At 41.0% G+C, this 12,183-nt stretch overlaps 1 protein-coding gene across 1 annotated transcript; it reads right to left on the bottom strand.

The window, feature by feature from the left end:
• Positions 1 to 3,200: 3,200 nt before the first annotated feature.
• LOC139343857 (interferon-induced very large GTPase 1-like) lies at positions 3,201 to 12,009 on the bottom strand. The gene is made up of 8 exons (XM_070981691.1): positions 11,956 to 12,009; positions 10,135 to 10,257; positions 10,005 to 10,039; positions 9,779 to 9,887; positions 8,977 to 9,641; positions 8,244 to 8,316; positions 8,068 to 8,099; positions 3,201 to 7,964 (listed from the first exon to the last, which is right to left on the bottom strand). Exons 2-8 carry the CDS (start codon positions 10,214 to 10,216, stop codon positions 3,201 to 3,203), a joined length of 5,760 nt encoding a protein of 1,919 aa, XP_070837792.1. The 5' UTR covers positions 10,217 to 10,257; positions 11,956 to 12,009.
• Between the last annotated feature and the right edge of the window lie 174 nt (positions 12,010 to 12,183).

Here is a 12,183-nt window from a genome sequence, read left to right as displayed (position 1 = left end):
ACGAATAACCAGGCCATAAATGATGAGTTTAGATCATTTTATGTAAAGTTATATACGTCAGAAATAAAAGACCAGGACCCTCTCCCCTTCTTAAATTCAATCAACCTTAAATGCCTTTCTCCTGAACAAATTGAAGATCTCAGCAAGGACATCACCAACTTAGAAATACTATCTGCTAGTAAGAATTTTCCCCTCAAAAAAGCTCTGGGAATGGACGGCTTTCCTACAGAATTTTATATCATTTTCTGGGCAAAAATGCATTCCTTCTTCACAGAAGTGGTGAATTCAGTGCAAAAAACAAGAATCTTCCTGAAACAATGCACCAAGTGACTATATCTGCTATACCAAAACCAGGTAAAATACCTTCTGATTACAGGCCAATTGTCAGGCTTGGGCTCAAAGCAGGACTCAGATGCAGAGACTGGTTCACAAGTTCTGACTTTATTAATGAAGTCTTGAACAAACCTCTGGGCAGAGTGAGAAAACAACGAGGCTATGATATAACCTGACGCGTGATCTTCCTACTTCCTACTTCCTTACTAAAACTGGTCTATTAAATGTACAACAAAAAATCACTCAGATCAGAGGAAGACAAACAAGAACTTCAATATCAAAAAACCTGTGGCTGTGGCAAGGAATGCTGGCGTGAACATACAGGGACGATACACACTGGCACAAGACAAAGGGAAACGCAGACTATTTGAACACATGAGGGCAAGGGAACAGGTGGAAACAATCAGGTAATCAGGAAGACAATCAGACTGGAGACATGAGGAAGGGCAAGTGACCTGAAACGAGAGGAGAGTTACTTCAAAATAAAACAGGAAATGACGAGACAAAAACCCAAGACAAGACAATACCTCACCGCGGTGTGACACCAATAAGCTTAATAAACTGTGATGAGATGATCATAACTAAAATTCTGACTGGTACAGATTTTACCAAGCTTAATTCATTACGACCAGGCTGGTTTTGTACAAATAGGGACCTAAGAACTAATACTAGAACATGCCTCTCTCTCACCCAATATGCAAAGAAACATAAAATAGATTTAACATTAATGGCAGTAGATGCGGAGAAGGCTTTTGATAGAATAGAATGGTCTTACTTGTTTAAGGTATTAGAGGTATACAACTTTCCAGTTAGTTTTACAAATATGATTTGCACCCTGTATAGGGCTCCTAAGGCATATGTGTACACAGATGAAATTCTAACAAAACCTTTGTTATTAACTAGAGGTACTGCCCAAGGTTGTCCTCTTTCACCATCATTGTTTGCATTTGCAATTGAACCCTTGGCTCAAAAAATTAGAGAGACACAAGAAATTAGAGGTGTTGAGACTGGAAAGAAACTGTTTAAACTGAGCTTATTTGCAGATGATTTATTACTTTATTCAAGCAACGCAATCACCTCAGTTCCACACGTAATGAAAATAATCACAACCTTTTCAGAGATCTCAGGTTATAAAATGAACATTGCAAAAACGGAGCTGTTGGCCATCGACCCTTGCAAAAAGGACATGTAGAAGTTTGCACAATTTCAGATAGAAAAAACAATATATATATATATATTTAAAATACCTTGGAACTTATATTAGTCATGATAAGACCCAGTTGTATAAAGATTAAAGAAGATGTTAGGAAGTGGCAAGACTTGAAGATCAATTTAATAGGAAGAATAAATCTCTTTAAGATGATTTGGCTACCGAAATTCTTATTTAAATTCCAAACGATTCCTATAAAGCCTCCTGAGACCTTCTTTAAAGAGGTAAATTCAATAATTTCTTCGCTCATTTGGTCAAATAAAGCAAATAGATTGATCTTAATCTCCCTAACCTAGAGCTCTATCAGGTAGCAGCCCAGTCATTTTATATTGATTGCATAATAAAGAAAACAAACAAGGACCCATGGATAGACACAGAAAACAAGCACTTCTTTCCAAGGACAATTTTAAATCAACAAATTTTGTCATTAATAGTACATCAAATGGCTGGAATAAAATAAAAGAAAAAATCTCCATCAAGAAATAGGGCTTCCCAGGCACATAGTGATATGGAATAATCCATCAATTAACATACAGAGCATGCAGTTACACTGGGATACATGGATAAAAGGTGGAATTCAGAAGTTGTCAGATGTCATAAATAACGACACTGTAGTACCTTTCAGCAAATTAAAGAGTAAATATAACCTAAAAGATACAGAATTATTTAGATATATTCAACTGAAAAACTGGATTGCTCACAATTTTGACTTGGGAAAGAACACCAGCCCGGAAATATCCAATATCTTATGCAAAAATGTCAAAAAAAAAAAAAAAAAAAAAGAGATCGATTGGTTCTATGTACAATTTACTGATAAGCAAGGAAACCGTGATATACTATTAGAGAATAATTATAATAAGTGGACTGAAGACGTAGGCGCTGATGTTAAAGACAAATGGAAAGAATGCTTGTCACTAACATACAAATTAACCACTAATGAAAATTTGTGCCTAATACAGTTTAAGGTAATGACAAGAATATACCATAGAAGAGATAAAATATGTAAGTTCAAACACACATCGTCGGATAAATGTTTCAAGTGCAACCTATATGGCGACTCCCTCATGCACACCTTTTGGTACTGCAAAAGTATTAAGACGATTTGGGAGAGCATAGAGAGGTGGTCATGTCAACAGAAAAATTATATTCTCTCCAAGAAAGTGTATTTTTCATGATATAGAGACGATGAGATATCCAGCTAGTTGGCAGACACTTTTTTCCCCTCTCATCTTTAAAAAGCTAATTTTTGTTAGCTAGTTTTGTGTACTACGTGTGTTCAGCTCTATCCTATGCGGGGTGGGGGGCATAAGGCATGTGGGTGGATTGGTGGGGTGAATGGAAGGGTGGGTTGGGTGGGAGGGTGAAGGGATGGTAGGGGTGGGTCTGTATAAGCAATTATAAGTATTGAGGGAAGCAATGAACGTAAAAAAAAATAAAAATAAATAAAACAGATGAAAATCTGATGTAACTGATTTTGATGAAATTCTGATGAAACTCTGATTCTGAAATTGCTCTTTTTTTCCTCTGTTGTAGATGTTTTGATGTACTTCCTGGTAACTAACTATGACGACCCACAGAAATTAATAAAATAAAATTCTACTAAAAAAAAAAAGATTTTCAGCTGGGCTGTGGTTGTATTGGCTCACTCACAGACTCTCTACATTTCATCCAGACTTTTAATAGCGTCATCTTTAGAGACTGTTTTCCACTGTGTGGGAATTTCACCTCGGCCCTGGAATCTTAAATTATAGTGATCTTCCAGCTGCTTCTGAAATCGACACACAAACCAGATCCAATATTTCAGCTTGGACTCATCATGGGTAATTCTCCAGTTAGCATACCTTGGCCCAGCAGTTCGGTACTGTTTGTATCGAATGAGCTTTTCTGGATGTTTGGAATCTGGATAGAAACTTCTGTCACTTGCAACACTCGTTGTGCAGAAGTCAATGCACAGTTCCACTGAGTTGATGACGTGCACACCGTTGACTGCAGCAGGTTGATGAAAAGGCACGCTGTGGTCATCAGGGCTGTGATTGTCCATGGTGTTGGTACACACTGCTGCACAGAATGGACACGTTACCCAGCAGCACTTACACAGCTGCTCGATGAGGATTTCATCAGGCTTCATCCTGAATTCCTTCATCTTATCCAATGAGATTCTGCTCATCTCCTCTGTGATGGATGCAAGGCCTTTCTCCATCTCCTCTTTAAGAAAGTCGAAATTGTTTATGTCACTGAAGTTTTGACAGCAAACGGCGAATGTCAGCTCATCTTTGAGCAAACTGGAAAATTCCTCCATCCACATGTCTATGCCTCCGCACTTGGTTTTGGTTTTCTCTGTCGCAGCAAGTAAAGCTTGACTCACAAGTTTTTTGATGTGGTCAATGTTTTTCTGGAGTATGCTCAGTGCTTCATCTTTGTTTTCTTTAAAGATGTAGTTCTGTGCTGTCTCCTTTATGAAAGTCTCTACTTGCCTCCTTGGGTGTCTGATGTAGGTGATAAAACCATCAAAGTCCTCTTTCTCTGCCAGTGACTTCAACACGTTTTTCTCCAAGTCCAGTCTGTTCCCGTTAAATGTTGGGAAACTGCACCTCATTTTTCCAGCGAGATCAATGGCGGTCTTGTTGCAGACCACCTCAACAGCAGAACTCTTCAGCTTTTCACAGATCAGTTTTCCGAGCACAACAGCAGATGAGCTTCCTTTGCAGAAGCTTTTGAAAATGTCATAATGCTGTATTTTCTTGCTTTCTATATAACTCCGTGAGTCATTGTTCATTTGGAATTTCTTGTGGGACTCTGACAGCCAACCCCCTGCTCTGTCAAATATATACAGCAAGAGATCAACTAAAAAGGTCTTCTTCAGAGTATATTTCCGCTTTGACTCAAATTCTGACACTTTTTCTTTGACATTGTTCGCCACTTCCTGCAAGTAAGCTGATCTGTAGCCCCTTGTCACTACAGGTTTGCTCTTAATCGTATCAAGGGACTGTTTTTCAACCTCGTCGATGAGGGATCTGATCAGCTGCTGTTCTTCATGCCGTAAATAGGGCCTAACCTTTTCCTTCACGAGTTCAGTCAATTTGTAAAGGCTCTTGGTGTGAGTTACGTAATGCTTGTAATCGCCAACTTCTGATATGTTTTTGTAGCTGCCACTGCTTCTGGATTCATTGATGAGAGACCACTCAACACCGAGCTCTTGAAGGATAGCAGTCTGATCTTCTTCACAGTCAATGTCTTCAATAGGTTTCACACCTGCAATTAACTCGGTAACCCAGGAGTTCCAAACAGAGTTGAACTGCTTCTCAAGTTCCTCTTCATCTTCTGCCTTGTCTTTTAACTGATGAGCAAGTTCTTTGCTCTTCTGCAGCAGCTTGTTCTCAAACTCTGTCTTCTTATCAAGCTTTTCACAAGCACTGCTCTGCTGGATAACTTCATCCAGTTTTCTTTTAACTCCTCTCACAAGTTCATCATGAAGCTCCTTGATTTTGATTTCAAATTGGCCTCGCCACTGAACCAATATTTCTTTGTTATTGTCCTCATCAAAGTAAGTTGCCATTTCTTTTTTGATCTCTCCATAGGTTTTGTTCATTTCTTGAAAAATATAACTGAGCTCAACCTTGTCAAGTTTTCCATTTTCTATTCTGGTATAAAGCTGGTTTTCAATGGTCAGCATGCTGCTCCTCAGGGCCCATGTCCAGTTCCCATACTGGACCTCCAGTTTTCTGTACACTGCAATTTCGAGTGTATTTTTGAAACTGAAAACAAAGTGTTCGTTCATCAGAGCATTCCACAGGTCCTGGATTTTGCTTTCGAACTGTGAGAGAGTAATCCCAGGAGACTGCGAAGCTTTAGAAAGGATGAAGTTCTTCAGCTCTTGGATGCTCTCACTGTACCCTGGGTTCGGAGGAGCCATAGGTGGACTTCCCTCCCACAGTTGTACAAAGTACTTAACATCGTTTTGCACATCAAATGCAATGACGTCACTGAAGCACTGAGCATCACAACCCTCCTCTTTTGCAGCCAGTCGGACCATCTTGTCCAGTTTCTCCTGCAGCCGTCTCTTTCCATCCATGTTTTTCTCTGCAGCTGCAACATCTGTAACATTCTGGTGAACGAACACACAACTTGGAGAAAGTTTCACTCTCTTCATCCTCATGAAAGCCTGAACAACAATCTGCAGAACATCTTGCATCTCAGCTGGATTCTCACCAAAGATGTTGATCAATGTCATGTTTCCCAGACCAATAACAAATGTTGCCAGTTCATTGTCGCGGTGTAGGGTGGTGTTACCTGCCAGCTCGAGAGCACGCAGTCCTTCAGTGTCCACCACCAGAATGTAGTCAAACTTAAAGTCCTTCTTGATCTCCTCTGACACTCTGACCAGCTGCATGAAGGCACCCTTGGTGCACCTGCCAGCACTCACTGCAAACTGTAATCCAAACATGGCATTCAGCATTGTTGATTTTCCACTGCTTTGTACACCTAAAACTGACAAAACAAAAACTTTCTTGTCGCCCAGTTTCTGAATGACTTCCTTTAAAAGACTAGAGATCCATGTTACAGGCACATGACCTGCATCGCCATCCATCAACTCCATTGGCTGTCCTGATATCATCAGCTCTGCAGCCAGTGCTGGGTATCTGGACCAGTCAGTCTGCCCCAACTTTGGTTGTTTGTTCTCCAGAGATGCATGAGCTTCATAGATCTGTCCCATTTCTCTAAAGATGTGTTCCAAGCCAAAGGTTGCTGCCTGTAGTTTTGTTGATATTTGATCCAGCTCACGTTGCTTGCATTGTAGCTGATCAGATTTGTTGCTTGCTTCTTCCTCTTCTGCATGCTTCTTCTTCAAAGCCAAGACCTCAGACCACTTCTCATCATATTTTTGCAGAATTAAACAGAGGTCATCTGTGGAGAGGGCATCTATTAAGATCTGAGTCCATTTCAGGAAATACTCTTTCTCTGTTGAAGACAAAGATGAGAGGCTTTCAATGAATGACTTCATCAACTGACTACAGGAAGCACTGCATTGATCTTGGCGTATTTCCATCAGTTTCTGTTGCTTTTCACATTTCTCCTTCTCAATGTGTCCTTTGAGGTGATGCAATTCTTTGTTAATGATGCACCACTTGTGCCACAGTTGGCCTTGACAAGGCAGAAATGTATCTTTTATCTTTGAAACATCCATCCCAGAAACCAAATCCACTGTTTTCATTGCAGCAGATTTCCCTTTTTGGCAGACTTCGTCATTTTCATCCACTCGGATTCCAGAGACCTCAGCCATGGTTTCCAGCTGGAAGGATGCATGTGGTCCGGACAAAATGTTTCTTATGATTCCTTTCAATTCATCAGAGATACTTGACTGGCTGCTGTCCTTTAGACCTATTTTGTATTTTCCCTCTTTCAATTGACTTGTACCACGATCATCATCAGCAATGAGAATAATGAGAGGCTTCTGAGACTTGAAAAGGTCTGAGATGACTCCTGCACTGCTCTGGCTTTTTTCTATAGTTGGTACAAGAACAACACAGACTGAAGATTTTTCAATCAGTATGTCACGCTGTTTTTTAAACAGGAGAGCATCACCATGAAGATTACAGAAGGCAACACAGTCAGAGAAGGTATCATTGAGTTTTCCAGCAGGGCAATACCAGGCAATCTCCGCCACCCCGTCCATCAAATAACGAGACTTGGTGCTGCCGGGGCAGTTTCTGTGGAAGAAGGTGTTGTGACGCTCGTTGATCAAAGTGTTCATCAGCTGAGATTTTGACAGTGACAGTGAGCCCAGACGGAGAAATAACACCATGGCTGTCTCAGCCTTGCAGATGGGCATGTTCTTCATGGTGACGATGTTTGAATTATCTCTGATTTGAGTTATCTTCCATGTTTTTCTTATTTGTCTGAATGTCCACAGAGGACAGTCAATATCCTTTGTGACCAGGTCAGGAACAAGCATCGGTAAGGCGTACTGACATTGTGATAGCTTTGTGATCATGTTCTGCTTAAAAAAGCTGTCTGAGCAGTGAAATACTGCCATTTGAACATCCATAGGATGGACATGAGTCTGTTTTGACTGATGAGAGTCTACACAGGTGCTTAAAAGGGCGTATAAGTCACTGTCATCTGTCTCAGGGGTGTTAAACACTGGAACAGGCGTTGAATAGCTACCTGCAGCACTGTCTTGTCTTACAGGAATATACCTGCCTCTGTAGTCTAACATCATCAGCCTCTGAAGAAAAGTATCAGCTAGATCTTTCTCACATGTGTCCTGGTCCTGTTTCACAGGTGGACCCACTTTAAGAAAATCTGCTGGTGAAAACTTGTGTTTATGTTTGTCTTGAAGGTGAAGTCTGCCAAGCAGCATTTCAGTTTCTCTTTGATATTGTGTCTTCCTGTTAATCTCTTCAGCTCTCTCCACTGGCTGCTGTAAATATGTAAATAAGCACATACTGTATGAAAATTATAACATAATACAATGGGATAGAAAGTAAATATGGCTGAAGATCTCATGAATTAAATTTTCTTACCTTGTTTCCACTCATATCCATATGTAAGGTACCTGCAGCAGAATAATGAACTTTGTAATTAGAGGGCCACAACAATGAGATGTTAAACATGTTTTTTTTCTTATAAAACATTTAGAATGTTATAATATTAACTGTTTCATGATCTTATACCATTAAATAATGAATTCAAATATTACTTTTTTCCTCAGCTGCAGATGGTACAGATGTCTCAGAGTGTTCGACATCACCAGGTTCAGTCACTGGATCACACTGAGAAAACAAATGATTTTAAATCACTTTAGGTTAGGCTGGTCATAACTATTGACATTAAGTCCACAATTCAGCATACAGTACAGCACCCAAAATAAAAGCAAATGAAAAACAGCGTAATGTAATGACAAGAAAGTGTTTTCAACTGGACTGAACTAAAAAGGAAAATGTGTCCGATCTTCAGTTCAGTGTGTACAGTTGTCCATCCATCCATCCATCCATTATCTATACCGCCTATCCCTTTCGGGGTTGCGGGGGGCTGGAGCCTATCCCAGCTACAATGGGCGAGAGGCGGGGTACACCCTGAACCGGTCGCCAGCCGATTGCAGGGCCACATGCAAGGACAAACAACCACTCACACCTACGGACAATTTTAGAGTCATCAATTAACCTAATGAGCATGTTTTTGGTCTGTGGGAGGAAGCCGGAGTACCCGGAGAGAACCCACGCATGCACGGGAAGAACATGCAAACTTCACACAGAAAGGCCCCGCCTGACCCGGGGATCGAACCGGCAACCTTCTTGCTGTGAGGCACGCGCACTACCTGCTGCACCACCGTGCAGCCCGTGTACAGTTGTGAAATAGGTAATGTTTCACAGATGAGCTAGACTTGGGAAATAGAAATTCTTCAGTGACTATTGAGGATGAAGAGATCTCACCTTTACCTCTGTGTCAGCTGCGCTCTCCTCCAGCTCCTCTACTGCAGGGCCAGGATCACCAGTTTGATCCTGCTGAAACACTGAGAAATCCATCCACTCTTCTTTGTGGGATTTTTGGTCTAGGTGCTCTTTCTGCTCTTTCATTTCTTTACATAGCAGTTCACTGTAGCCGTGCGGATCATTTTCTGAGACCATGACATCTATCTTTTCCAGCAGAGCTACAATCTCTTTTTCGTCTGTCATACTTCTTGTGCACGTGTGGTACCTTTTTTCATCAAAAGCACTGTTAGCTTTCAGTTCTGTCAATGCACTTTCACATTTTTCATTGGGCTTGTGAGTCACAACTGTCAATAAATAAGCAAGGGATCCTCTCCCAAAAGCTTTTTCTAACCACTGCACTCCTGAGCTGTACTGGCTCTTATGAAGCCCATATGGTACGAGTAAAACAAAGGCATGAATTTCCTGATTCAACGGGAGTTTGCAGATGTTTTCCCTACCAAGAATGTTAATGACAGAGATGTGCCGACCACACAAATCATACAGTTTGAATGAAAACTGTTCCACAACTGCTTGCTCGTCGTGGTCATGGTCATATAAGATGTTTTTTGATCCGATCTCCATGGAATTTGTGTCACCGATTAACACAAGTGTGAGTTTAGGCATCACTGAAACAAAGTAAATGGAAACTAACATCACAACATCATAATGCAGAGATCATTAAAACAAAGGTAGATGGAATTTCCAAAACTCAAACATGATCTATAAAATCTGCTTTATAGTCAGTTCTTGATTGAAATGTCACCTTGCCGGTTGGTTGCAGGTGGTACAGACTTGATTTCAGACTCTCCACTTGTGCTTTCATTGTTCTTCTCTGAGTGGTGAGCTTCACCAGCTTCATTCACTGGACCACACTGAGAAAATGTTACTCAACAGTTAGTTCTCCTCGTATAAAATAAGAGCAAGGTACAAAACAAAGTGCAGCGGTGAGATAATGATGACTAATAAAGGTGAAAAGTTCTTGCCTTTACCTCGGCATTGGCTTCACTCTCCTCCATCTCATCCTCTGCAGGGCGTGTAGGACAGAGCAGAATACACAGCATCAGCATACATTAGTGACCATTCTTTATGAAAGATCATTTACTCAAAATGTTAGACGACCTTTGTCATTGGGTGTGAGACATTCGGCTTCAGACCCTCCTCCCCCTCCTGCTGCTGTGTTGTCATGGTTGTCTGCCTCCATCTTATCTGCTCTTCATCCTCACAGAGTCATAAGACAAAGCCCTACAGACAAACACCAAACACAACAATTAACTAGTGCTGCTAATGCACATTACTATTCAAGCTGAGTAAATTATTTGATAAAAGAAATAAAAGTAGCACATCTAACACATAAAACATGTTGTTGAACAGCCTGATGATTGACCTGCAGGTGAAATGTTTGAGGTTTTTAGTCAGTGGGACTTAAGAGGGTGTGACAAACTTCATGCATCCATTTGAAACGTGGAGGAGTATATTTAGGCACGTTCAGCATAAAATGCAAGTAGGGTGTTTGGGCGCCCCCTGTACAGAAGGCAACGTGGGATGCGGGAGCACGTCGATGATCGATGGTCACACTCGTATGCACCAATCCTAACTTGTAGCATACCAGAATAAGGGGAGAAACTCAGCTAAAAGCCTCTACCAAGCATTGCCACCCAAACGAAACACCATCCATACTGCAATAAATGATATGGGCATATCACGAAAACACGAAAATAGTTTAGGTCCACTTTACAGCGCCTCCAGCATTCACCACTTTATACAAGCCGCAAAAGCCTGACATCCTATGAAAGCGGAGAGTCTGACGAACACAGCGATGTCTGCCTCCTCACTGTGCGACGAAAACTCGGCAAGCCAGCAGCCAAACAGTATCAGAAAAATATTTCTCAAAATCATACAGTAGGTCTTACATTTGCTGTTTTGTGGTCTAAAGTTATATTCCCGCTCGAAAAAACGCTGCTACTATCTACTCCTTTGACTCTGTGTTAGTTTGAGATCGACCGCGAGGGTCCTGGTTGTCTACATAGAGAGGAGGGGGGTTTTAGAGTGAGGGGAGCGCTCACATCAAATATACAATCTTTGGGCTTACTTCCTTCTGTATCGTCATTGGTGTTTCTATGGTGAACTTGGGTCCTGCACAATGGGGCGGAGGGAGGGGAAGGGCGGGGGCTACTGACTGCGGTAAGTGAGCAGCTCACGAGTAGGCAGAGCGGTCACAGAGGACCCTGCTGAGCAGCCCGAGGTGTATTTTACTGTTTTATTTGCATTTTATCCTTTTATGAGAACTAAAAACAACAGCAAACAGAAGAACGGTCCTCACAGAGAAGACTGTTAGTGAGCCTGCAACGAGATAACGGTATTCCGCTAAGATGCGCTCAGACCAGCGCCTGTGTGAAAACATCCGTAAAACTGCTCAGGTTCATTATTTTGGCATGTACTTTTGCACAGTTACTCATCAGATACGACTTAACGAATTCATAGATGAATTTGGCCATTATTACATGATTTAAAGGTGTTTTTTTTTTTTCATCAAAATAATGTTTTTTGGCGGATAAATAATTAAAAATTTCTACTGTGTTCAAGATGAATTTACTCTGACGCAGTAACGCATATCTTGATTCTGACTTCTGTAGTAATCTCACAGGTCTTAGTTTTCTTTTGAGACCTCAAGATTATTCATACAGCCCTTGTAGTTGTGAAGATATACTTTATTTGTTTTGGGTAGGTCATTTCGGATAGGAGGTAAACAAAACAGGCCTGGTATTGAAGAGGTTAAACTGCAGTCAGTTGTAGAATTAGAGTAAAGGGATAACAATTAAAATTCAAAAACTGACACCTGTTTTGATCGGTAGCTTGTCTGCATGATATGTAGTCCAATGATCAAATGTCCTGACCACACATTCACTCATGACAAAGATTAAAATAAATGAAACATCTCACCTTTTGTCGTGTGTCCTGAGCTCTGCCTGATCTGTGACGATGCGGCTGCCTTGTCAGAAATCCCTGCAGACCCACTTTATATATGAGATCAGACCCCTCCCACATGCTCTTAACTCTGTGATGTCACAGATGTGAAGAATTGAGATTCTCTTCATCCACGTGACTTCTCAGAAATGTTAAAAAGAAAACTGAAAGTGAAAGCACTTCGTTTCCTTGTTAGGCTTAAAG

Source organism: Chaetodon trifascialis, chromosome 15 (assembly GCF_039877785.1).
Source record: "Chaetodon trifascialis isolate fChaTrf1 chromosome 15, fChaTrf1.hap1, whole genome shotgun sequence".
In the NCBI taxonomy this organism is placed as follows: domain Eukaryota; kingdom Metazoa; phylum Chordata; class Actinopteri; order Chaetodontiformes; family Chaetodontidae; genus Chaetodon; species Chaetodon trifascialis.
The sequence above is the reverse complement of the archived record's forward strand: the minus strand, read 5'-3'. Positions and strand labels throughout refer to the sequence as shown.

What these genes read in the sequence shown, in the direction of transcription:
- LOC139343857 (XM_070981691.1), bottom strand. Translation starts at nt 10,216, where the DNA reads ATGGAGGCAGACAACCATGACAACACAGCAGCAGGAGGGGGAGGAGGG. An exon ending in TCTCACACCCAATGACAAAG is followed by an intron (nt 10,040 to 10,134) that starts GTCGTCTAACAT and finishes CACGCCCTGCAG; the next exon opens with AGGATGAGATGGAGGAGAGT. An exon ending in AGAGTGAAGCCAATGCCGAG is followed by an intron (nt 9,888 to 10,004) that starts GTAAAGGCAAGA and finishes ACATTTTCTCAG; the next exon opens with TGTGGTCCAGTGAATGAAGC.